Source organism: Henckelia pumila, chromosome 2, assembly GCF_033568475.1.
Source record: "Henckelia pumila isolate YLH828 chromosome 2, ASM3356847v2, whole genome shotgun sequence".
NCBI classification, from domain to species: domain Eukaryota; kingdom Viridiplantae; phylum Streptophyta; class Magnoliopsida; order Lamiales; family Gesneriaceae; genus Henckelia; species Henckelia pumila.
Window position 1 is genome coordinate 15,162,412 of NC_133121.1, and position 27,257 is coordinate 15,189,668.

At 37.0% G+C, this 27,257-nt stretch overlaps 1 protein-coding gene across 1 annotated transcript; it reads right to left on the reverse strand.

Moving 5' to 3' along the window:
• Positions 1–15,751: 15,751 nt before the first annotated feature.
• LOC140877262 (secreted RxLR effector protein 161-like) lies at positions 15,752–16,525 on the reverse strand. Its single transcript, XM_073280803.1, has one exon. The coding sequence runs from the start codon at positions 16,523–16,525 to the stop codon at positions 15,752–15,754; it is 774 nt and encodes a 257-aa protein (XP_073136904.1).
• Between the last annotated feature and the right edge of the window lie 10,732 nt (positions 16,526–27,257).

Genomic DNA, 27,257 nt, shown 5'->3' on the forward strand with positions numbered 1-27,257 from the left:
GCCTACCAGACAAACACAGAAAGTCATCTGACTGATAATGAAATCCAGACGAGCTACCCTCGTTAGCTAGACGAGCTAAACGCTGGGTCTTCAAATCAGACATCTGAGCATCTCGAATCCGCGAATACAAAGCTGGCTCAGATAGTATCGCAAACATCTGGATACTCTGCATACCTTTCTTATGCTTGAAGGTATATCCCGAAGTACAACAGTCACTCATTGCACTAGACATCGAACAATTCTGAAGTGCGGATAGTCGCACCTTGCGACTCAAGCCATCAGCGGTGAGATTAGCAGCTCTCGAATGATACTTAATCTCGCAATCATAGTTCTTAAGCAAGTCCATCCAACGTCTCTATCTCATGTTCAACTCCGCCTGAGTGAACAAATACTTGAGACTCTTATGATCGGTGAAGATCTCAAATTTCTCGCCATACAGATAATGACGCCAGATCTTCAAAGCGAACACAATGGCTGCTAACTCCAAATCATGGACTGGATAGTTGTCCTCATGAAGCTTCAGCTGTCTAGAAGCGTATGCGATCACATGTCCATTCTGAGTCAGGACACAACCTAACCCCTGAAAAGAAGCATTAGTGTACACCACATACCCTCCAGATCCTGACGGTAATGCCAACACCGGCGCAGAAGTCAGCCGTCGTCGAAGCTCGCAGAAATTCTCCTCACACTCGGAGGACCACTCGAAATCCACACCCTTGCGGGTAAGCTGCGTCAAAGGTCGAGCTAGTTGAGAGAAGTTCAGAATGAAGCGGCGATAATACCCTGCTAGACCCAGAAAACTACGGATCTCAGCAACTGTCGTCAGATGCGACCAATTAAGTACCACTTCAATCTTGCTTGGATCAACAGAAATCCCCTCCCTGGATATGATATGGCCAAGAAAGACCACTCGATCCATCCAAAACTCACACTTGCTCAGCTTGGCGTACAACTACTCATCCCGAAGAGTCTGCAATACCAACCGCAAGTAAGAAACATGCTCTTCCATATTACGAGAATACACCAAGATGTCGTCAATGAAGATCACGAGAAACTTGTCCAAATACTCCCTGAAAACACGGTTCATCAGATCCATGAATATAGCCGGCGCATTAGTCAAACCAAATGGCATCACTAGGAACTCGTAATGCCCATAGCGAGTACGGAATGCAGTCTTGGCTACGTCCTGATCACGGACTCTCAACTGATGATACCCAGATCTCAAGTCGATCTTGGAGTAAACTGAAGTGCCCTGCAGCTGATTAAAAAAGTCATCAATATGAGGCAACAGATACTTGTTCTTCACAGTGACTCGATTCAGCTGCCGATAGTCAATGCACAGCCGCATAGACCCATCCTTCTTCTTTACAAAAAGAACAGGAGCTTCCCAAGGAAATACACTAGGACGAATGTACCCCTTGTCCAAAAGATCCTGTAGCTGATTCTTCAACTCACGCATCTCTGACAGAGCCAGACTATACGGTGCTCGTGAAATAGGCGAAGTACCCGGCATCAACTCTATGCCAAACTCGACTTCCCTAACAGGAGAAAAACCCTGAATCTCATCAGGAAATACATCTGGAAATTCATCCACAACAGGAATACTCTCTATCCCAATACTTTCAGCGGACAAATCTACTGCATAGATAAGGTAGCCTTCCCCGCCAGACTCTAGAGCTTGACAGGCTCTCAAAGCTGATACCAAAGGCATCGGGGGTCGCGCTCCCTCTCCATTGAAAAACCAGCTCTCACTCCCTTCCGGATGAAAGCGTACTAATCTCTGATAGCAGTCCACTGAAGCTCGATAGGTAGTCAACATGTCTATTCCCAGAATGCAATCAAAGTCGTTCATCGCCAGGACCATGAGATTCACTAACAGAATGTTTCCTTCGAACTCTAAAGGGCAACCCATCACTAGACGCTTAGACAAAGCAGATTGGCCCGTCGGAGTAGAAACAGACATCACTACGTCTAGTGCAATGCATGGTAACTTATGCCTCTTAACAAAACGTGCAGAATTGAAGGAATGAGATGCACCAGTGTCAATAAGTACAAGAGCAGGTATACCATAAAGCAGAAATGTACCTGCGATGACTTTCTTATTCTCCTCCACTGCCTGATCATGTCTCAGGGCAAACACCTGGCCAGAAGCTCGTGGCCTCAAATGAGAACTCCCAGCAGGCTGTCCCTGAGACCTCTGCTAAACGGTGGCCTGAGAACCAGATCCTGAACCAAAACCAGAACCTCATCCCCCAGATAGTGGACAATCCCTCCGGATATGACCAGTCTCTCCACAACGGAAACAAGCTTCAGAAGCTCTACGGCACTTGTCGGATGGATGGTTCTTCCCACAGTGATCACACTTGTCCTTCTTATCGAAACGGACAACACCTCCAGAACCAGAGGAAGAAGTAGATCCAGACTTCTTAAAAGATTGGGCACGGGAACACAAAGAACTAGCAGGCCTCGACTGAGGGAAAAACCTGTTTCGCCGAATGCTGTCCTCCGCCTGGTGACAACGGCTCACCAAACCCTCGTAGGACATGTCGTCGCCAACCGCCACACGGTCATGGATCTCAGGGTTAAGGCCCTGAAGGAACAGATTATACTTTATCCCAGAGCTGTCAGCAATCTCGGGGCAATAGGATAGCAGATCAAAGAACTTCTGCTGATACTCATCAATAGACATGTCTCCCTGTCGCAGACTCAGAAGATCGCCTGCCTTCGACTGACGGAGTGCAGGAGGAAAATACAGCTTCTGAAAAGCTGTGCGGAACTCGGCCCAGGTGGCCACTCCTCTCGCCGCAACAAAAGGTGCAGAAGTAAACCTCCACCACCTGCGCGCACGCCCATCCAGAAGGTAGCCAAGGGTCTCCATCTTCTGCTCCTCGGTGCAGTGGTAAGTCTAAAAAGTCATCTCCATACGGTCTAATCAGTTCTCCGCATCCTCCGGAGACTCACCTCCAACAAGGGGCTTAGGACCCATCTGCAGAAATCGTCGTACAGTGAAACGATCCTCATCACGACGACGATGATGACGGTCCCGACGACGCTCACGATCGTCATCTCCCCAGCGTCCACCTCCACTACCATGGCTACTCTGGTCATCGTAGTTCGCCATCTACAAAAGCATCTCACGGTTACCTTATACAGAGTTTAAATCCCAAGAATACTATGCATGCTCTGATACCATAAATGTATTGACCCTTACCTGGATCACCTAGTAAACAGAACTTAGGCATGCAATTAACTTAATAAACAGATATCAGAATAAACTGCGGAAACATTACTAAAATTACAATCCCAAGGCAAGGAATCTGCAAATATCCAAAATAAATTATACAACCAAATCGAAAGCTGTATCAACCCAAAACAACAAAAATAAACCCAGACGAAGCTCCAGCTGGCCAACCACTGTCTAGCCCCTCTTGGAACCACCCGCCTCGTCCAATCGCAAACCTGCCCCATGGAATAGGGTGTCCAGAAACACAGAGTACGAGACGTGAGCATAAAACGCTCAGCACGAGAGTATGAGTATACATGCATGCAAAGTGAACTCCCTATAAACTCGAGGTCAAAGATCAGATAACAGAGACAGACCGGGCCCTGGTATGTAGCACGTTGTGCCGTCGCTTCAGGAGGTGGCTCCTATACCATAATACAAGTGGATATGCCGGACCCAAATCGATGGAAGTCCAACCACTAACAGGATAGGGAAAAATCCTACTAACAGACATCTCGAAGGAGATAGCTCAGTATGCAAATGAATGCAGCATAAATCAATGACATATAAACCATGCAGTCACATAATACATGCATACTCAGTCATGATATCTCGAACAGTACTTTCGTACCTCAAATCAGTGCAAGCTCTACCAACTCTAGGTCCACGCCTATAGTCTGCTCTACACTGCCAAATGATACTACTATCATTAAAGTGCTCTAAAAGCCTTAACTAAGCTATTGCATACTCCTAAATATCTATAGGAAGCAAAAGCTATACCTTCGTCCGTCGTTAGCCCTTTGATGTCGATGTCTCCAGAACTTGGGCACAACTTCGCTACGACTATCGAACGCCTCGACGACTCCCGGGTCAAGCCTAGGAAGGCTAGAACAACTCGAATACAACTAGAGTAGAGAGGAAATCCGGAATTGGCAATTGAAAATGAATTCTCGGCATTCTATTTATAGACAACGATCGGAGCCTCCGATCCTCGATCGGAACGTCCGATCCTGCCATCGGAGCTTCCGAAGATCCTGATCTGCCACGTGTCAAAATATCACTTGTTTCCTTCGGATAGGGGTGATCGGAGCTTCCGATCCTGCATCGGAGCTTCCGATCCTACCACATGTCATGCCTGACGTAATACCATCGGAGCTTCCGATCCTGTTCGGAGCTTCCGAACTCATCTTCGGAGCTTCCGAACTCTTCCCAAGCAATAATGATTAATTCCTTAATTTTTGATTTTGGTTACGGGCTACTACAGAGTAGATCTTTGTTCCCAGTCATATGTCTAGAACATCCACTGTCTAGATACCATATGCTAGGAAGAACAGTTTTCCTATTTCCCTGCAAGAATTGATTTTGGTACCCTTTAGTTCTTTTGGGTCCACAGTGTTAGAAAAAAGAGATACAAAATAGACTTCTAAGAGTTCAGTCTCTCATAGCAACATCATCGCCACTTTCTAAGAGTGCTCCCAGTAGTAGGTAGGGCTATGACCTCTTTAAAAACCTATTTCCTTGGACAGAGCAGCATTCATCAGGAAGACTAGTCGCAAGTCAAGACAGTTTAAACCGGTCTATGATGAACTCCCTTAGATCATGATCTCATAATGCTGATTGATGAGTTGTTAAGTACTCTTTGGCCTCCATTTCATATAGTTATTTTGATCATATTGAAATCTTAAAGATCTACATTTATGTCTAACATGACCAATTTTACAACAATAAGAGCATGCAGGGGGTGATCTCATTTTAGCTTTAGCAATGAGACTAGTAAAGTCTATTGATTTCTTTTCATACCCTAAACCGCCTCTATCAAAGCTACATTTTTGCATTCTTAGTAAGTTATTCAATTTATTGCTACTAACATTGAATTTGTTAAATGATTTTTTTAAGTGAGCTATTTTATCCTTTAATCTTAGGTTTTCATGCTCCTTAGATTTTAATTCATTTTTAAGGTTTTTATTTTACTTTCTAAGAGATTTAGTCATATCATACATGAGTTGATATGCATACAATAGTTCATCATAGGAAGGTGCCTCGTCATCGTCGTCGGAGACGATGTCATCATCCTTAGCCATGAGGCATATGTTGGCTTTCTCATCGTCGTCATCGCTATCGCTCCAAGTGGCTATGAGTGATTTCTTCTTGCCTTTGTCATTTTTCTTCTTGAGAGGACATTCATTTGCATAATGCCCTTGTTGTTGACAGTTGTAGCATGTCACTTCTTTGTCTGTCTTCTTGAATTTATTTCCTCGCATGAATCTTTTGAATTTCCTTGCGAAGAGCACCATGTCTTCATCATCATCATCTTCAACTTGGCTAGATAAGGCAATCCCCTTTGCCTTGATCTTTTCATCTTCTTTCTTTATTTCCTTCCTTGTAGACAATTCCAACTCATGGGTTTTTAGAGCCCCATGGAGTTGATCAATATCATAGGAAGCGGTGTCGCCTTTGTTGGATTCTATGATGGCCATCCTCTTTGCATCCCACTCCTTGGGTAAGGCGCGTAGAGCTCTCCTCCACACTTGCTTGGTTGGATATTGTTCTCCAAATTGGGCTAGCTCATTGATGATTTGAGAAAGCCTTCGAAACATGGTATCAACATCCTCACTAGCCTCCATCTCAAATGTCTCGCATTTGAGTTGAAGTAGATCGATCTTTGTCTCCTTGACTTGATTGGTCCCTTCGTGGCATATCTCCAATTTGTCCCAAATCTCTTTTGCGGATGAGCACATTGAGATCCGGTTGTACTCGTTCATATCTAAGGAACAATGAAGAATATTCATAGCTTTAGCATTTTGAGATATCAATTTCATATCCTTCTTTGAAAAGTCGTTCATTCCCTTAAGAATTTTGACTCCCTCAACCTCTTTCGTAAGTATGTAGGGACCTTTCACGGTTACTTTCCAAAGGTCATAGTCTACAGATTGGATGTATAGGGACATTCGATTTTTTCAATACCCGTAGTTTATGCCATTGAAAAGAGGAGGACGATTTGTTGATTGCCCTTGAGCATAGTCGCTCGCTAGATTTGCCATAGAGCCTTTTTGAAAATATTTGAAAGAGGTGGCTCTGATACCACTTGTTAGAACCTAATGGGGGGGGGGGGGGGATTTAGGTTCTATTGACAACTTTAGCAATTTAAAGCGATTATGCAAATACGCAAGCGGAAGACTTAAAGCAATCAAAAATAAATGCGGTAAATAAATGCGTAAAAGAAATAAAGCGATAAATGAGATAAGATATGTTTATGGAAGTTCGACGATAAATCGTCTACGTCTCCCCTTCTTGGTTAAGATCGATTAACCAAGGATCCACTAGCACTTCAACGTCTTGACCTTGATGGCTCCAAGGATAGCCGTAAAACTTGACACGATCACCGCGCCGATACAACTCGATACTCTTGGCCTTAAGGGCTCCAAGGATAGCCTCAACACAAACATTTGGCTTCACACTCAAGTGCTTACAACGATAGCACAACATACTTGGCTTCACACTCAAGTGTTTACAACAATAGCACAACCAATTCACAAACTATTTTTACAAACACTCTCAAATATATCACACAAACACTTTGATAGTGAGAAATTGCTTGCAAAGGAGAGAAGAGATGAGTTGGGATATCTTTAAATGACCTTGGATGACCTCTATTTATAGTTGGCAAAGATTTGAATCTGATTTGAGTGCATGGAGCATGTGTTGAGAAGTCAAGGAGTGACAAAAAGTGTTCGGCGCCGCTGCCTACTTTTTTCCAGCACTGAGCGGATTTTGTGGAAAACTCATATCTCACAATCTAACCGTTGGATTGATATGAAATTTAAACCGAAGCTTTAAAAATCTGGATCTTCATTCTGAACGGTAGAGATTTGATTTGAACGAATCAATCATGCCCAGTATGTTTCGGAAGTTGCTTCATCATGTTTTCGAACTTGTTCTATGCAACAAATTTGAAAAATTCATATCTCCTAATCCATCCGTTGGATTTATCTGAAATTTGGACAGAGGTTGTGAAACATCCTAAATCTGAATTGGATTGGTGGAGATTTGATTTGGATGTCTCAATAATTCCCAGTTACTTTTTGAATTTGATTCTTCATCATTTGCTTCATGTTCTGCAGAAATAGGTACTGTGCAACCTTTGTGGAAAAATCATAACTCCATATCTAGCCGCTGGATTGATATGAAATTTTGATATAAGTTTGAAAACATCCTGATCTTGATGTTGATTGGTGGAGATTTGATTTGGATGTCTCAAGCACGTCCAGTAATTTTCATAAGTTGATTCTTCATCCTTCGCTTCAAGTTCTGCAGAAATAGGTATCGCACAACTTTTGTGGAAAAATCATAACTCCATATCTAGCTGTTGGATTGCTCTAAAATTTGGACAGTACATGTAAAACTCCCTCATAAATATTATGACTGGTGAAGATTGGATTTCAATGCCTAGAAAATGCCCAGTAATTTTTGGAAGTTGCTGCTCCATACTTTGGCTTCTTCTTGTCTTTTTCTTCATATCTCTTAACAATGTTCCATTCATTCAATGAGCAATACAAGACTTTATAAATACATGTATAGCTTCAAAATAGCTTCCAAGAATTTAATCATCAATAAATATAATCTATAAAATCTTACTTTATATGGTTAGTAACAATTAATCGAGTTTTGTAATCATCAAAACATAATATTATGAGACTTGTTAATGCATTAAAAACATTAATCTCATCACACGAGATTTGTATGCGTTTAAGGCGTAACAAGGTCACGTGACAAATTGGTACAACGATGAAGGAGATGAACCCGCACAATCTATCCAAGGCTCCAAACGAGGCTTTCAAGATTATCTTCGAACAAATTCAGAGCTACGTGACACTCAAGTTCATCACCAACTTCGCGCGGACTTATTGGAGCATATCTGGGAGAATTACAACAACAATCCATGAATTAATATTTCATGTTCTATTTTTAATTTCATTGTTTTGTTGTTTTTTTAATTTATTGTTGCATTTCAATTTCATAATTTCGTTGTGTTGAATAAATATATTAAATTAATTTATTTTTATTTTTTTAATTAATTAAATTAATTTTAAAAAAATTATATTATAATTTTAAAAAATAATTATAAATTTAAATATTTTATAAAATGTAAAGAAAATGTATTTATTTAATATAAAATAAATTTATATTATTGAGTGGAATGTGGGACCCATAAATAATGAGTGTTAATGTTAATAGGATTGTGGGTTGAAAGAATGATGTGTTATTAACCGTGAGGCCCATGACTTTTGATGATGTGGAGAGTATTATTGATGTTATTAACGGGTTGGGTTGTGGATGGCCTAACCGAGTGTTGACAAAATCATGTATATTTCTTTCTTCCGTAACATAATTTTAAAAAAAAGATATTTTGCACTTAAAAATAATATTTTGAACATAAAAATTAATACTGTCATGATTCAGGTCACATAAAATATTCACTCATAAAGTTGAGAGTTTTGCGATTACATTTTGTATTGTCTTACATGCACCCAAAAAAAAAAAATTTTGCGACGAAATTACATCTCGAATTTGTCGCAAAATATCAATTATTGCGAAGGTTTTACTACGCCTTAAAAAAGCCTTCCATAATTGCTTTTTGCATTAGTTTGCGACGGTTTTTATAAACCGTTGCAAATTTGCAGCCGCTAAAAAAATGAGGGCAGAAAAGTGAGTTATATTCGTATATTACGACGTTTTTTATTTTGCGAAGGTTTTTCTAGTATTGTGCAACTGTCACAATTTTTGTATGTTTTGATTTCCCGGTTTTATTCGGTACAGTTTTTTAAAAAAAATCGTAGCAATTCATCGTAGCAATTGAACCGTTTTTTTTTTTTAAGTGATGATCTTCCCTTTAAACTTATGTCATGGCAGTAATGCTCAATAGAAAATGAGCATGTACTAAATAATGACGAGTGAATAAAAGTCACTTGGGCCATGTATTTAATAAAAACAAATATAATAAAAATGGGTCATGTATAGGGATGCAAACGAACCGAGCCAGTTTGTAAGCTTTACAAGTTCTCTCAATAAATATTTAATTCGTATTCGAACTTATCGAACTCGAGCCGAATTCGAACATGTTCGAACTTTTTTTCGAGCCGAGCTCGAGCCGAAATTATTTTGTTCGATAGTTCGCGAATAGATCGCGAGCCTTAATATTTAATTAATATAATATAATTATATAATAAATATATAGTCATTTCGAAACTTTTCGAACATTTCGAGCTTTTTGAACCATAATATCCGAGCAATAGTTCACGAACTGGTTCGAATGTTTCGAGCCAAACTCGAACTCGAGCTTCATTTTGAGCCAAGTTCAAGCCAAAATATTTGAAATTATCGAGCTTCGAATCGAGCTCGAACTCGAATATATATACTCTTATCGAACCGAATTCAAGCATTAAAATTTTATCATTATTCGGCTTGATTCGATTCGTTTGCACCTCTAGTCATGCATGTAAAAATGTTACGGTTTTGCATATAACAGTGAAAAGCTTATTACTTATATGAGAAAAGCTTTTGTATATAATAAATGGGTATTTTGGATTGGCATTTTGTTCAAAAATATTCCTACAAAAAGGGGCTAAGATATGTAATTGGAATATTGATTTGGTTCTTAAATACACACACATATATATATATATAGAGTTTTGCTATGCTGCCCACATCTCGTGCCCACCTTCATGCCCAACTATAAGATGGCAATCATCCAATGGATGAGATGAATCATATACAAATGGTTCATCCAATGGATGATTGCCCACGTTTTGCTATGCTGCCTACATCTCGTGCCCACCTTCATGCTCACCTATGAGGTGGCAATCATCAAATTGATGAGATGAATCATATACAAATGGTTCATCCAATGGATGATTGCCACCTCATAGGTGGGCACGGAAGGTGGGCATCATAACAAAACTATATACATATATATGAGAAAAAAATTACATATGTAAATAGAATTTTAAAAATTAAACACTGAATCAATTGTATTGACCCCTTACTCCATCCATTATATCACACCATTGTTTTGAAAAATGATATTAAGCTCCAAGTGTAAAGAAAAAGCTTCCATTAGGGCAAAATTGTGAAAAACAAACGGTTATTCTAAAGGATGACCACATTAAACACGATTAAATAGGAGCATATTTTAGATAAAATTTTAAGTTAAATTTATTATATTTTAAAACCTTTATCAAATTTATAAGTTTATACGTTTTTTTTATTTTTATATGTTCTTTAATATATATTGATTGACTTGATATGATTAAAAAATGAGTAATGATACATGTATACGTAGGGTTATACGTTGGGTTACATATTACATTTGAAATTACATGATTATCTTACATGCATTTTTAAAATATTTTTTTCAAATAAAATACAGGGTTAATCATGTAATTTCAAATGTAATGTGTAACTCAACGTATAACCTTTCGTATACATATAGCATTACCCTTAAAAAATATAAGGTTGAGGCTTCTTGTCTTTTAAATCATCGTTAATGAATACAAACCAACAAGGTAGGTGGCTAAATTAAAAGCAAAGCAATAAGATAAGATAGATTATGGAAAGTACTCTAAACATTAAATGACCAAAATCAAATTAATCTAAGCTAGCTAAACAACAAAATGTATAGCCATTATTTTTGTCCGAATTAATTCCCCCAAGAGACAACAATGGTAAAGTCAAGCCTAATTTTGATGTGGATTGCTGACTTTTAATGCACTGTAACAAGACATGATATCATCCAAATGCTTCTTGTTTACAATACAAGAAAAAAAAAAACAGACACACACCAAGCACTCCACGATAAAATTTTTAAAATAATAATAATAATAATTTTGAAGATCACTCCACGATAAATATAGGTCTTCATACATTGTACTACTACCTTTGCGTTTTTTAAAATTTATTTGTCAATCACTTTATTCTTTATTATTATTGTTATTATTATTACCTAATAAAGTAATAATTAAATTTAATGTGGTCAATGGTAATTGGAGCTTCCAACATGGGTTTTGGACCTTTGGTAAAAAAAAACAAAAACAAAAACAAAAAGTCTTAGCAATAATGCTTGTTTGGCTTTTCGAGTACGCGTGTGTAGACCGGATTTTGGAAGCTTATGATATAATTATAAATCGAATGTAATTTCCAAGAAAATTCAAAATTGAAATGTTCAAAACGTTCTTTAAAAATTGGTGAAGATTCCTCAACGATCAAAATCAGATCACGCCACGCAACTCCGGACGTTGAAATATGCATGATATAGGAATGATAAATTTATAAAATTGATAAAATAATGATATATGACTCTAGTACTTTGGAGAATTTGAGTCAAACTTTAAATAAAATGAAAAATAATAATTAATCGATATCTTATGATAAATACCACTCGTTGCCTAATTCATCGCTAATCCACGGAAAAAGATTTCCAAATATAAAATGAACTTTACCGACTACCACTAAAAATTAAATTATAGAATTCCTCTTATCGGGGTGATTCTATGCTACACCGGGTGAAACACTCCCTAATTTTTTTGAGATGTTCGCGCGAACATCTCCTAAATGACAAAAAATATCATGCTAAATGACAAAAAAAGTACAGGTGGGGTCCACATAATTTTTTTTTCAGCAAGATGTTCGCGCGAACATCTTAATAAAAACACAAAAGACATCTCCTTAAATGACAAAAAATATCATGCTAAATGACAATAAAAATACAGGTGGAGTCCACATAATTTTTTTTTCAGCAAGATGTTCGCGCGAACATTTTAATAAAAACACAAAAGGAGTGTATCTCACCCGGTATAGCATAGAATCACCCCTCTTATCGTTATTCAAATATGGTGACTGGTGTACGCTTTCCACTGTCGCCAAATATGATTTAAATCGAATTGGACCCATCAACCTCGTCTATTTTTTTGAAATTTTTTTAGTATTTCAATATTCATTTCTTTAGAATTTTTTTTTGAGAAAAACCAGTCATATACACCAATACATATTAAATTCATTCGTTTTAAATATTCTTTGTAAAAAATTTATAAATTATATTATAATTTAAAATTTTAAAAATGTTTGTTTCATAATATATCTTATTTTACTTTATGGTAATATGATTATTTTGAAATTAAAATTTATAGACAAAAATAACAATATAATTTATTAGGAGTTTTTGCCTAAAACTATCATATCGTATTATGATTATTTTGAAATTAAAATTTATAGACAAAAATAACAATATAATTTATTACGATATGATAGTTTTAGGCAAAAACTCCTATGAGACGGGCTCAATGGTCATTTTTTTTAGACGAATCTCTTATATAAGTTATTCATTAAAAAATATTACATTTTATGCAGAAAATATTACTTATTATTATTATAAATATGAGTAGGGTTGATCCGTCTCACGGATGAGACCATCTCACATGAGTGTTATACTTAGTTTTATATAAGATACTTAAAATAGTTTTTTATAATTTTTTATTAATTAAAAATATACTGTTTTCCTCTAAAAAAATACTGTTTTTGTAACTTGAGAAGATAGTATGTTTTTAAATAAACTAAACAAGATATCAAAGTTAGTAATTTTAAGCTGCTCAAATATTCTCATTATTGAAATCGAAAATATATCATACATGATATCATGTCAGTAGTATTTAGCATCATGTATAACTCTTCAACTATCGTACCAAATGTTTTAAAAATAATAAAACAAATCATATAACCAGTTTAGACTTATTTAATTCAGGGAATGTTTGCATTTCTTGAAAATAAGCGATATAAATTTTCATTGACAAATTATAGGGATCTTGTTTGAAATTTTATTAACGCTTTTTAAAATTTTAGAATTTTTTTTTCGAACGTCTTGAGGATTGAGTGGAAAATAAATACCATTAGGGTAACCCCAACCCTGAACTAAAAAACCCAACTTTTTGTGGGCCCTATTATGACACATCATTTATATCACAAAATAAAATTTTTATAACTTCTTTCCACAATCCTAAACCCAACAACTAACTTTTTTGAGGGTCCCACTAATCAATTCTATACATATTATTTAATTCTAATTTATTAACTAATTTAAATTTATTTTTATAATAAACTAAAATTAATTTTAATAAAAGAATGCTAAATACGTAAAATGATGATTAATTATATTTTGATATTTTTTATTTAACATTTCAAAATCTTTAACATTTTAATTAAAAAAATTATATTAAAAAATTAATAATTAATTGCATGGGGCATGGTATTTATCACGCAATTGAGAGATATTGATTTCTTGTGGGACCCTCAAAAAATTGAATTTCTTGTTCCCACTTGTTGACCAAAACACACAAAAGTCAAAAAAAAAAACAAAAAAAAAACTATGATGCCAATTATTGATGATGACATTTTTGTAATTTACTTCATCATCTAATTTGGTTCTCTGTCCTCCATACTTGGAACTTGGAAGATCACTACGCATATAGAGATGCATGGCATCTTCAACTCTCCTCTATATAGAAGAGGGTTTCAGCTCCAACTCATTTCCAAACTTGGTCACTTTTATAGTTATGGAGTAATCGGAAGATGACATGAATTAGAAAATGTCATCCTCCAAAGTTTCATAACGATATACATTTATTAACAAAATAATAATCATTATTATTATTTTCGTGTGAGTTAAATATTTAGTCAAATTATTTAATAATGGTTAGAAAAAAGTTAGGGTTTTCTCAATTAAATATTACGAAAATAAAAAATATTTATCAAAACATAGCACAATGACAAACTTTTAAATCTATAATATGCCCGTAAAAAATCTATATTATGATAATCCTAGGAGCAATTCATGGATTAACGTGAATCCAAGGAATTGTTCCTCGGATTTTAATTTTTCATTAAAAAAAATGCTTGCTATTACTTCTTGATAGGTTAGATGGGGAGCGGTGACGAATTTCATGGGCCGTGCGAAAGATAGATGGATATACGGATACTCGCATACATATATACGCATATATATTTTTTATTTTGCTATATAATTCTTATGTGATCTGTGAACAATAATTATTTATGTTTTTGTTTGAATGTATTATACAATGTTAACATAAAATTGTGATAACCTTTGTGTTTCCCACTCTGATTTCTTTTGCCAAAATATTAAAAATATTATGACTTGATTAATTGCATTGATTGGTAGCAGTATATGATATAAATATTTTTCTAATATATATTTATATGTATATATATATATATTTGTGCAGGGAGTCCAATCATGAAGGTCCACTCCAAATATTTTTGAGGCTCAAGCTTATTTAAATATTATACATATTTAATTCAAGCAGGCCCTGAATTCTACAAAAGCCCATAAGAGGCTCAAGCCCATGAAACTCTCCAAATATATATAAATAGCTAAAGTCACCTTATTATTAAGGTACACACTTTCTGAAGCACTATATCGCTCTACTCTCGATTATTATTCCTTGAGTAATAACTGACTTGAGCGTCGGAGTGCCTTCGCCGAGAACCCTCCCGGCTCCTCTGAATTTGTTTTGTGACGTAGGAACAACCCACTGAAGATCTCCACCGGGAACATACAAGGATTCATTGATACTCCGGACTTGGTGGAAGCAACGTGTCATATACAAGTGATTTTTGGCTACATCACTTCTTTTTTTTAAAAAAAAAATTATATGAAACTTAGTTCTTATATATATTTGTTTTAAAAAAATAATGTAATTTTATTTTGCATTGTGAAAAGCCTTCCCAGCAAATTACTTCAAGTGCAACGTCGAAGCAGCCATATATATATTCGTGTTGTAATTCTAAGCACAAGAAATCAATATCTCTCAATTGCGTTGACAACTCACAGCATATATCACGCAATCAACCAGCAAGCAATTCCATAAATAAGAACAAATATCAAATGGATAATGAACACGCAAGGATTTACTTGGTTCGGATTGATATCAATCCTACATCCAAAGATCTAGAAAACACCCAAAAGAATTCAATAAGAATCAACCAATCAATACGTGTTCTATACAACCATTCGCGATGCGTATAACCACAAACTAAATCAGAAGTATAATGGTCTCTATACCCAAGAACAATAAGAACATATTCTTAGAAGTTCCAGCTCCAAGACAGGTAGCACTTCAATCTTCGATCTTGCTTACAGCCGCAAGTCTCTCAATGTTCTTGAAGGATTTTCAGAGCACGTTGATTACAAATCTAAGACCTCTGTCTCTATCTTTTCTCTGGAGATTTCCCTAGCTTTTTATATCAGTCTGTTAATCTTGTAATCAAGCCTACTTAAACTGACTCAACTAACAATTAACTGACTAAGCTAATCTAAACCGTTGGATCATCTTGACGGTCTTTGACCCGATGATTGCAACTAATGCCTTAGTCAACATTATTCTCTACAAATCTCCACCTTTGACTGATTTAGTTGCTATCAAGTGAATCCCATGAGTTCCTACTTTAATCAAACTTAGATTACTCCACCAGCTTCAACAAGCTTAATGCTTGATTGAGCTTGTTAACTGGTACAACCTTTGTCAAAATGTCAGCTGGATTAACCTGTGCGTCAATTTCCAGGACTTTAGCCAATCCTTTTGATACAATGTCCCTCACAAAATGTAACCTTACTTCTATATGTTTTGTTCGTTCGTGAAATACCAAATTCTTCGATAGATGAATTGCACTTTGTGAATCACAAAATATAGAAATACTACTCTGATCAAATCCCATTTCTGTCACAAATCCAGAAATCCAAAGTCCTTCTTTGACAGCTTCTGTTAGGCTTATATATTCTGCCTCAGTAGTAGATAAGGCAACCACATTCTGTAAATTAGACTTCCAGCTTACTATGTTTCCTCCAAAAGCAAACACATATCCTGATATTGACATTCGTTTATCCAAATCTGCTACATAGTCAGAGTCACAGTAACCAGTGACTTCATAAGTACTTAAAGCAGCATGCTTTGAATACTGTAGTTTCAGCTGTTTTGTTCCCTTTAAGTACCTTAATAACCACTGAATTGCCTTCCAATGCTCCCTACTAGGCTTACTCATGAACCTACTCACAAGACCCAAACCATATGTTATATCTGGCCGGGTTGAAACCATCATATACATTATACTTCCTACCGCATTATAATATGACACATCCCTCATATGCAAGCTTTCTAATCCCTCTTGATCTTCCTTCACAGCTTGCAGCTTAAAGTGAGCCCCAATAGGAGTGCTTACTGATCTTGCATCTGCCATATTGAATAATTCTAGTACTTTGTTTATGTAATGTTCCTAAGATAAACTCAAAGTCCTTGCCTGTCTTTCTCTTTGAATTTCAACTCCCAAAATCTGCTTTGCTGGGCCCAGATCTTTCATTTCTAACACTTGATTAAGTTGGTGTTTTAGCTTCTGGATTTCTTTTAACTCTTTACATGCTATAAGCATGTCATCAACACATATCAACAAATAGATAAAGGACTGATCATGCAATCTTTTGAAGTAAACACAACTATCAAACTTGGACCTTTCATAGCTTTGCTGAAGCATAAAATCATCAAAACGCTTATACCATTGTCTTGGTGATTGCTTTAGCCCATAAAGAGGCTTTTTCAGCAAGCAAACTTGTCCAGCTTTGAGATTAATTTCAAACCCTCTTGGTTGTGTCATCAGAATCTCTTCTTCTAAGTTACCATGTAGAAATGCAGTTTTGACATCTAGTTGTTCCAGTTCAAGATCTTGCATAGCATTGATGGAAAGTATAATTTTGATTGAAGTGTGCTTCACTACAGGAGAGAATATCTCATGATAGTCTATGCCTTCCACTTGAGAAAAATCTTTTGCAACTAATCTAGCCTTGTACCTAGGCTTCTCAACCCCTGGGATTCCAAGTTTTCTCTTATAAATCCATTTGCATCCAATAACCCTTTTGTTTTCTGGTTTAAGGACCAATGTCCATGTGTTGTTCTTGATCAAGGATTTATACTCCTCTTGCATAGAAATCTGCCACAATGCACTGTCTTTACTTTTCATTGCCTCTTCATAAGTTGTTGGCTCTCACAAATCCACTAATTCAGCCATATTAAGAGCAAATGCAGTGAACTCAGATAATGCAAATCTGGAGGGCAGCCTGATTTCTATTCTGGTTTTGTCCCTTGCTAATTTATAATCTTCCAGATTGGTTTCACAGTCAGTATCAGCACCTTGTTCACCTTTACTTTTATTCGAAATAATAGACTTTTGAAGTTTGATGATGTCGATTTTTTACCTCGGGTTCGGTCTGATAGATTGGATCCTCCAATTCCTTTATAGAGTAGGTCGGGTCGGGTATCAATGAAATCTGCGCAAGCAACAGCTAGGTCAAGGGGCGCCGAAGGCGTTTTCGGCGTGACCCCTCTGATGCCTAAGTCAGTATCTTGAAGGCAGATGGTATGATTAATGCGAAAACTGAGAGATATGAGTGCGTGAATGTAAAAGTAAGAGTGAGCGTTGATGAATAATGAATAGTGAATAATGAATAATGAATAATCATAACAGTACCTGTATTTATAGGAGTAAATAGAGTAAGTTACCTAGTCGAATTATAAAATGTCCTAGACTAGGACTCTTCATCCATTAGTCCATTTGTAAGCTTATCTCTATCTCGTGAATATTTGAAAAGATCCAGACTTATCTCATATATATCAGAGTCTTACTTGAATTAGAAAAGAATACTTGCGGCCCTTTAAAAACAACCTAGGTCGGCCCATAATGACCAGCTCAGGTCGGCAAAGTCCAACATAATTTTGGACTGGACTAGACTGGACCTTGCCACCTTGGGCTATACCGGATAAACCTATTATAAACGGGCTCGGGTTGAAATATTTTCTCGGGGTAACAATAGTACCTCCCTAACTGGTCTAAAGATGTAGCAAGCTAATATCTTATATACTTTGATCAAAGGACCGACTTGATGTAGCAAGCAAAAATCGATCTCAACCGTCCAGAATGTGCGTCAAGATGTTCGGAACTCATGATAAAAATTTCAAATAATTTCAACGGTTAGATTTTTCAGAATGACTTTTTCAAGAACACTGCTCAGAAACTATGCAAGCAGATTGTGTTGCAGCTCGGCGGTCTGAGCCACCTTTCCCCAAGTTCCAAAATTCTGATCACGATCTTCACCGTTCAGATACTAGAAAACATATTAATAAATATGTCTGCAAAATTTGAACCTGATCCGACGGATAAATTAATTCTTATGATTTTTTCTAGTTTCTGATGCGCAAGCCATGCGAAAAATACATAGAAGCTGTGCGAGCGAGCAACATCTGTTCGGCAGTCCAGATCTGATTCTAAGAGATACCAATTACGATCTCCACCGTTTAGATCCTAGAAAACATATTAATAAATATTTTTGCAAAATTTGAACCCGATCAGACGGTTAAATTAATTCTTATGATTTTTTCTAGTTTTTGATGCGCAAGCCATGCGAAAAACACATAGAATCTGTGCGAGCGAGCAACGTCTGTTTGGCGGTTCAGATCTGATTCTACAAGATACCAATCACGATCTTCACCGTTCAGATCCTAGAAAACATATTAATAAATATGTCTGAAAAATTTGAACCCGATCCGACGGCTCAATTAATTCGTATGATTTTTTCAAGTTTCTGATGCGCAAGCCATGCGAAAAACATATAGAAGCTGTGCGAGCGAGCAACGTCTGTTTGGCGGTCCAGATCTGATTCTACAAAATACCAATCACGATCTCCACCGTTCAGATTCTAGAAAACATATTAATAAATATGTCTGCAAAATTTAAACCCGATCCGACGGCTCAATTAATTCGTATGATTTTTGCAAGTTTTTGATGCGCAAGCCATGCGAAAAACACATAGAAGCTGTGCGAGCGAGCAACGTCTTTTTGGCGGTCCAGATCTGATTCTACAAGATACCAATCACGATCTCCACTGTTCAGATTCTAGAAAACATATTAATAAATATGTCTGCAAAATTTGAACCCGATCCGACGGTTCAATTAATTTCAATGATTTTCGCAAGTTTGTGATGTGCAAGCCATGTGAGAATCCGAAATTTGTTTCTTCTCTTGTACTCATCATCTTAACCCTTTGTTTTCAAATTCCCACAGACGGCGCCAATTGATGATGTCGATTTTTTACCTCGGGTTCGGTCTGGTAGAATGGATCCTCCAATTCCTTTATAGAGTAGGTCGGGTCGGGTATCAATGAAATCTGCGCAAGCAACAGCTAGGTCAAGGGGCGCCGAAGGTATTTTCGGCGTGACCCCTCCGATGCCTAAGTCAGTGTCTTGAAGGCAGATGGTATGATTAATGCGAAAACTGAGAGATATGAGTGCGTGAATGTAAAAGTAAGAGTGAGCGTTGATGAATAATGAATAGTGAATAATGAATAATGAATAATCATAACAGTACCTGTATTTATAGGAGTAAATAGAGTAAGTTACCTAGTCGAATTATAAAATGTCCTGGACTAGGACTCTTCATCCATTGGTCCATTTGTAAGCTTATCTCTATCTCGTGAATATTTGAAAAGATCCAGACTTATCTCATATATATCAGAGTCTTACTTGAATTAGAAAAGAATACTTGCGGCCCTTTAAAAACAACCTAGGTCGGCCCATAATGACCAGCTCAGGTCGGCAAAGTCCAACATAATTTTGGACTGGACTAGACTGGACCTTGCCACCTTGGGCTATACCGGGTAAACCCATTATAAACGGGCTCGGGTTGAAATATTTTCTCGGGGTAACAATAAGGTCCGGCACACAAAGCCCACGTCAGTGGCCCACGTCAGTGGTTTACAAAGCCCGGGCAGGTCCGGCACTCAAAGCCCACATTAGTGGTAATCAAAGTTCGGGCAGGTCCGGCACACAAAGACCACGTCAGTGGCCCACGTCAGTGGTTTACATAGCCCGGGCAGGTCCGGCACACAAAGCCCACATCAGTGGCCAACATCAGTGGTTTACAAAGCCCAGGCAGGTCTGACACTCAAAGCCCACATCAATGGTAATCAAAGCCCGGGCAGGTCCGGCATCAAAATCCCACGTCAGTGGTTTACAAATCCGGCACACAAAGCCCACGTCAGTGGTAATCAAAGCCCGGGCAGGTCCGGCATCAAAAGACCACGTCAGTGGTATTCAAAGCCCGGGCAGGTCCGGCATCAAAAGCCCACTTCAGTGGTAACACAAAGCTCAGGCAGGTCTGACACTCAAAGCCCACGTCAGTGGCCCACATCAGTGGTAACACAAAGCCTAGGTAGGTCTGACACTCAAAGCCCACGTCAGTGGCCCACATCAGTGGTAACACAAAGCCTAGGCAGGTCTGACACTCATGCTCTAAATTCATTCTTCTTTAGACCAGTTAGGGAGGTACTATTGTTATCCCGAGAAAATATTTCAACCCGAGCCCGTTTATAATGGGTTTATCCGGTATAGCCCAAGGTGGCAAGGTCCAGTCTAGTCCAGTCCAAAATTATGTTGGACTTTGCCGACCTGAGCTGGTCATTATGGGCCGACCTAGGTTGTTTTTAAAGGGCCGCAAGTATTCTTTTCTAATTCAAGTAAGACTCTGATATATATGAGATAAGTCTGGATCTTTTCAAATATTCACGAGATAGAGATAAGCTTACAAATGGACCAATGGATGAAGAGTCCTAGTCCAGGACATTTTATAATTCGACTAGGTAACTTACTCTATTTACTCCTATAAATACAGGTACTGTTATGATTATTCATTATTCATTATTCACTATTCATTATTCATCAACGCTCACTCTTACTTTTACATTCACGCACTCATATCTCTCAGTTTTCGCATTAATCATACCATCTGCCTTCAAGACACTGACTTAAGCATCGGAGGGGTCACGCCGAAAACACCTTCGGCGCCCCTTGACCTAGCTGTTGCTTGCGCATATTTCATTGATACCCGACCCGACCTACTCTATAAAGGAATTGGAGGATCCATTCTACCAGACCGAACCCGAGGTAAAAAATCGACATCATCAAAGTTCATTTTGACTTATATCATAAGAGTCTTCAGTGGAAGTTGATCTGCTCCACCTTCATCCTTATACTGTCCATTGTTGGATGTTTGATCTTGTTCTCCATCCTGAAAACACTGCTCAACTTGTTTAGAGCTGGCTGCTGCTGGAACATATTTATTAGCATAAAAGACTGACTCATTGAACACTACATCTCTGCTGATAATGCATTTTTGGTCATCTAAAAGCCATATCCTATACCCTTTTACTCCAGTAGGGTATCCTAAGAAGATGTCTTTCTTAGCTCTAGGACTTAACTTTTCCTGACTAGTATGAATATAAACAACACAACCAAAAGTTCTTAAATGCTTGTAACTAGGTTTAATGTTAGACCATTTATGATCAGGTACCATAAACTCAATGGCAGAAGAAGGTGACAAGCTTATTAGATGACAGGCTGTAGATGATGCCTCTGCCCAGAACTTTTGAAGCAGTCCACTCTCACTTACCATGCACCTTAATTTATTCATTATTGTCCTATTCACGCGTTCAGCAACTCCATTTTGCTGGGGTGTATATGTACAAGTCCTATGTCTAGCAATGCCATGTTTTGAACAATAATCATCAAACTCATAATTGAAAAACTATAGGCCATTGTCTGTCCTTAAAGTTTTAATTTTATTTGATGATTGATTTTCTACCAAGGTTTTTCATTCTACAAATTTACTAAAAGCTTGGTTTTTAAACTTCAAAAAATAGATCCATACCTTTCTAGAAAAATCATCAATAAGAAAAATAAAGTACTGGAATTTAGATAGGGATGGAGGTACCTGTGGAGAGCCCCAGAGATCAGCATGAATATAATCCAGTGATGATTTTGTGTTGTGAGTGGCTGTTTTAAACTTTAGCCTATGAGCTTTCCCAAGAACACAGCTCTCACAGAATCCCAGATTCTTAATTTCCTTATGATCTAGGAAGCCCTGTTTACTGAGCTCTTGCAGTCCCTGTAGACTCATATGACCGAGTCTCTGATGCCACAACAGTGTATGATCTTGGTCAGATGTGATCACATTTGCCTCGGATGATAAGGTGTTTCCTTGAAGCACATAGAGACCATGTTTTAAGGTGGCTTTCATAATGACAAGAGAACCCTTTACCACCTTGAGTGTGCCACCTTGTGCTTTATAGCTCATACCCTTTTGGTCTAAGGTACCTAAAGATATTAGGTTCCTTTTCAAATCAGGAATGTATTTGACATCAGTCAGAATTTTAATTGAGCCATCCCACATTCTGAGTTTAACTGATCCACTTCCATTGATTTTGCAATACTGATTGTTCCCCATCAACACATATCCTGTGTCTGTTTCTTGAAAGTCATGGAACCATTCTCTTCTAGGAGACTTGTGGTATGTACATCCCGAGTCTAGGATCCATTCATCCTTGGGATCATCAGTGGAAACAGTTAAGACTTCAGCTTCTTCATACCCTTGAAGTACATTTGCTGTTTTTGGATTTGAAGTGTCTTCCTGTCCTTGATTCATTTTCCTTAAGAGACAAAACCTTCTAATGTGACCTTCCTTTTTGCAGGACCAGCATATTCTTCTTGGCCTTGATTTGGACCTTGAATTGGATCTCCATCTGTTGGCAGATCCCTTTCTCTCTTGTGATCTTCCTCTTACATTTAGTCCGTCTCCAGTAGGCTTTAGATGCCTTCCATTTGCCTTTAGATCAAGTTCCTTGGAATAAGCTGCACCAGTGACCTCGTCAAGAGTAAGAGTTTCTTTTTCATACTTCAGGGTATCTCTTAATTGGTCATAGTCCTTCGGCAGTGAGTTGAGTAAGAAAATAGCTTGGTCCTCTTCATCTATTTTTAGATCCATGTTTTCCAGGTCTGACAAAAGCTTTGTGAACTCATCTATGTTCTCATCACTAGACCTATTTTCATTCATCTTGTAACTATAGAATCTCTGCTTCAGATATATCCTGTTGGGCAGTGTTTTTGTCATATACAGTTGCTCCAATTTTAGCCACATATCAGCTGCCGTTTTTTCTCACCACTTTTATGAGAATTTGGTCACTTAGGCTGAGAACTATAGTGTTCCTAGCCTTCTTCAATATTTCAAGCTTGTTTTCAGTTGTGTTTGGAATCTTTGATTCTCCTTTCAGTGCTTCATCTAATCCTAAGTTTCCCAAGTGTGCTATCATATTTTTCCTCCATAGATTGAAGTCGTTCTTCACATCAAACTTTTCCATCTCAAATCTTGATATGGGCATAGCTAAAGAGTATCCCTTGCCAGTAGACATTCTTTGATTGTTCACTCAAGATAATTGAAGTTCTTGATGGAATTTCTTTGTAGTCGAGATAGATTAGAACACCTAGTTGGATCCTCAGGCCCCAAGATCTTAATCTTGAGGCTCTGATACCAGTTGTTGTAATTCTAAGCACAAGAAATCAAATCTCTCAATTGCGTTGACAACTCACAACATATATCACGCAATCAACCAACAAGCAATTCCAGAAATAAGAACAAATATCAAATGGATAATGAACACGCAAGGATTTACTTGGTTCGGATTGATATCAATCTTACATCCAAAGATCTGGGAAACACCCAAAAAAATTCACTAAGAATCAACCAATCAATACGTGTTCTATACAACCCTTCGCGATGCGTATAACCACAAACTAAAACAGAAGTATAATGGTTTCTATACTCAAGAACAATAAGAACAGATTCACAGAAGTTCCAGCTCCAAGACAGGTAGCACTTCAATCTTCGATCTTGCTTACAGTTGCAAGTCTCTCAATGTTCTTGAAGGATTTTCAGAGCACGTTGATTACAGATCTAAGACCTCTCTCTCTATCTTTTCTCTGGAGATTTTTCTAGCTTTTTATATCAGTCTGTTAATCTTGTAATCAAGCCTACTTAAACTAACTCAACTAACAATTAACTGACTAAGCTAATCTAAACCGTTGGATCATCTTGACGGCCTTTGACCCGATGATTGCAACTAATGCCTTAATCAACATTATTCTCTACAATTCGCATATGCTTCTCATATTGGATTTGGTTTTATTTTACAAGATTTCCAAGGCCAAGTACTGCTCAACGCAATCCGCACTTCGAATGATAATTATAATCATCAATTTAATAATGAATCCGATACCTTATTACTGGTTGATTCTCTGAACCAAACCAAACTCGAGAAATCAAGTTTGAGGCTGATTATTGAAAGACCGTAGGCTCCTAACTAAGGATATATCATTTTGTATTTTTGTTTTTATGCGAAGATCAGTGAATTTGACTTTTCATGCTATGATTCGACAACAGTTTTTATGTCTAATTTTGAAGGATGTGTCTAGGACGGATCCAGGAATTAGAGTTGGAGTGGTCGTGAACTTAATCAATAAATTATATTATAAAAAAATCATTACATTACACTACTAAAAAAAATAGAAAAATCGTGTTATTGGTCTTATATGTTTGTCTTTAGGATTTTGATCATATATATTGTCAAATTTAAATTTTAGCCTGCTATTTTTTTTTTTTTTGGCAACTTTCATCTTTTTTTCGAATTGGCTCTGACATGAAAACAATGCAGTACTGGTATGACACTGAAGTGTATAGTGTCACATTAGCACTTCCTATGTAAAAAGACTAGAATTACAAAAAAAAATTGCGTGATTTAAGCTGAAATTTGAAAACATGGAGAATCAAAATCATAAAATGACAAATTTGCAAGACCAAAATGTAATTTTTCTCCCAAAAATGAAGTTGTGGGCTAAAAATTAGAATTAAGAAGATGGGTTAGGCTTCCGGCGTGAAAAATATGTTTTATTGGATTAAGTAAAAAAACTTACATATATAATATAAAAAAATTTAGAGTGAGCTACAATCTAAGACTGGCTTAAACTAGATCCATCATTGAATGTGTCACTCCCCTTCCTATACTTATTTTAGAGATTCTTATTCATGATCTCGATTGATAATAGTTTTATGTTATCTTCCAAAAAATAATTCGTACTTTCCGGTCTTCTCATATTATTAGATTTGGTATTTTATTGTAAAGTCAATTTTTATTTTTAATAGTAAATATATATTCTTATTTCCTTATTTAATTATAAATATAGCCAAAAAAAAAATTTATAAAAAAAACGAGTGTTATTTGTCAAATGATGCATGCACTTAACTGATGTATAAAATACGAAATAGTTTTGATAAAACAATAACAATCATAATATTGATTAACAAAAAAAAATTAATTATATAAAATTTTAAAAATGGTGTGTAGTTTGGAGAGAGTCATCTATAGTTAAGATATGATAGTTTTTTAATTCTTGTATTTTATACTACTTAGAAAAACTGTGTGAATATAATTTTATATATCGAGATCATTTGTATTCTATTTCATGTTATTTTAACTTACTTGTAAACTTTATTCATAAAATAAATAAATTATGTACAAACTGAATGAGATAACGTATCAATATCATCACCTTTATTCTTATATAAAAATATACAAACATTTTTACGGGGTTTTAAAAATTTACAAAAAATGTGTGTCTATATAAAGTGGTTTTATTGAATTTAATTAATCAATTATGAAAATAGCTAGCCCAAATTAGGGCTAATTGCATCCACACCCCTTATGAAAAGTCTTAAAGGCATGAAACACCATGTGTAAATTAATAGCATGTTAGACCCTATGTTTAAGCATAAAAATCCCAATGAGAGGGTATATATGACGCCCGGGGCTGAGGAGGCGAGGAGTGGTCGTGGGTGCCAAGAGGTTGCACGGACAATGAGCGGCTCCTGGTAGGCTTCTAGGCGGAGGGAGACATGAATGAACAGATCCTGCCGGAATGAGAGATTCTGAGACTGTGCAGGTATGTGACTGCATAGTTGAGGAGAGTTTAAAAGATTTTATATGTATTACATCGAGAAGATGCATCTTTTTTTCGGGAGCTCATCACATAATAACTCCAAAGTTAAGCGTGCTTGACTTGGGGAAATTATAGGATGGGTGACCCTCTGGAAATTTTCTCAGGGTGCGTGTGAGTGAGGACATAAGCACGATAAAAAGACCCGTCTTGATACAGTGGGTCGTTACAAATGGTATCAGAGACGACCTCTCTTAGTACGGTATGGTTCGGGGACGAACCAAGCGAAAGCTGGTGGGCATGTGACGCCCGGGGTTGAGGAGACGAGGAGTGATCGCCGGTGCCAAGAGGTTGCATGGACAATGAGCGGCTCCTGGTAGGCTTCTAGGCGGAGGGAGACATGAATGAACAGATCCTGCCGGAATGAGAGGGATTATGAGACTGTGTAGGTATGAGACTGCATAGTTGAGAAGAGTTTAAAATATTTCATATGTACTACTCATATAAAAAAAGAGCATCTTTTTTTCGGAAGCTCATCACATAATAACTCCAAAGTTAAGCGTGCTTGACTTGGGGAAAAATTATAGGATGGGTGACCCCCTGGAAAGTTTCTCAGGATACGTGTGAGTGAGGACATAAGCACGCTGAAAAGACCCGTCTTGATACAGTGGGTCGTTACAGTATAAATGTGCCCGAGTTTGTATAACATAGGGGTGAAATTTGCTATATTTTAAAAAAGCGAGGGATGCATTAACCTATTAATATTTATTAGGAGATTTTATGATTTTTAAACTTTTTATCAAGGGCGAATGTATTATATGGGCAAAACCGGGCAATTGCCCGGCAGATTTTGCCCAACATTTCTAATACCCACTTGCCATTAGTTTAGGCACCTTCTAACTTTGAATTTGTTCTAATTTTTTTTATTAGTTGAGTTGACCGTGCAATATAGTTACAAGAAATTTTTCATTTTTTTATTAAATTTAATAACACAAAAATAAATGCAAATACAAATTAGAATTTGCAGCGTGACATTTGAATTCGGTTGGGAAATAAATCGAGACAAAAGTTAATAATTAGTAATATATTTGATAATACCAGATTAC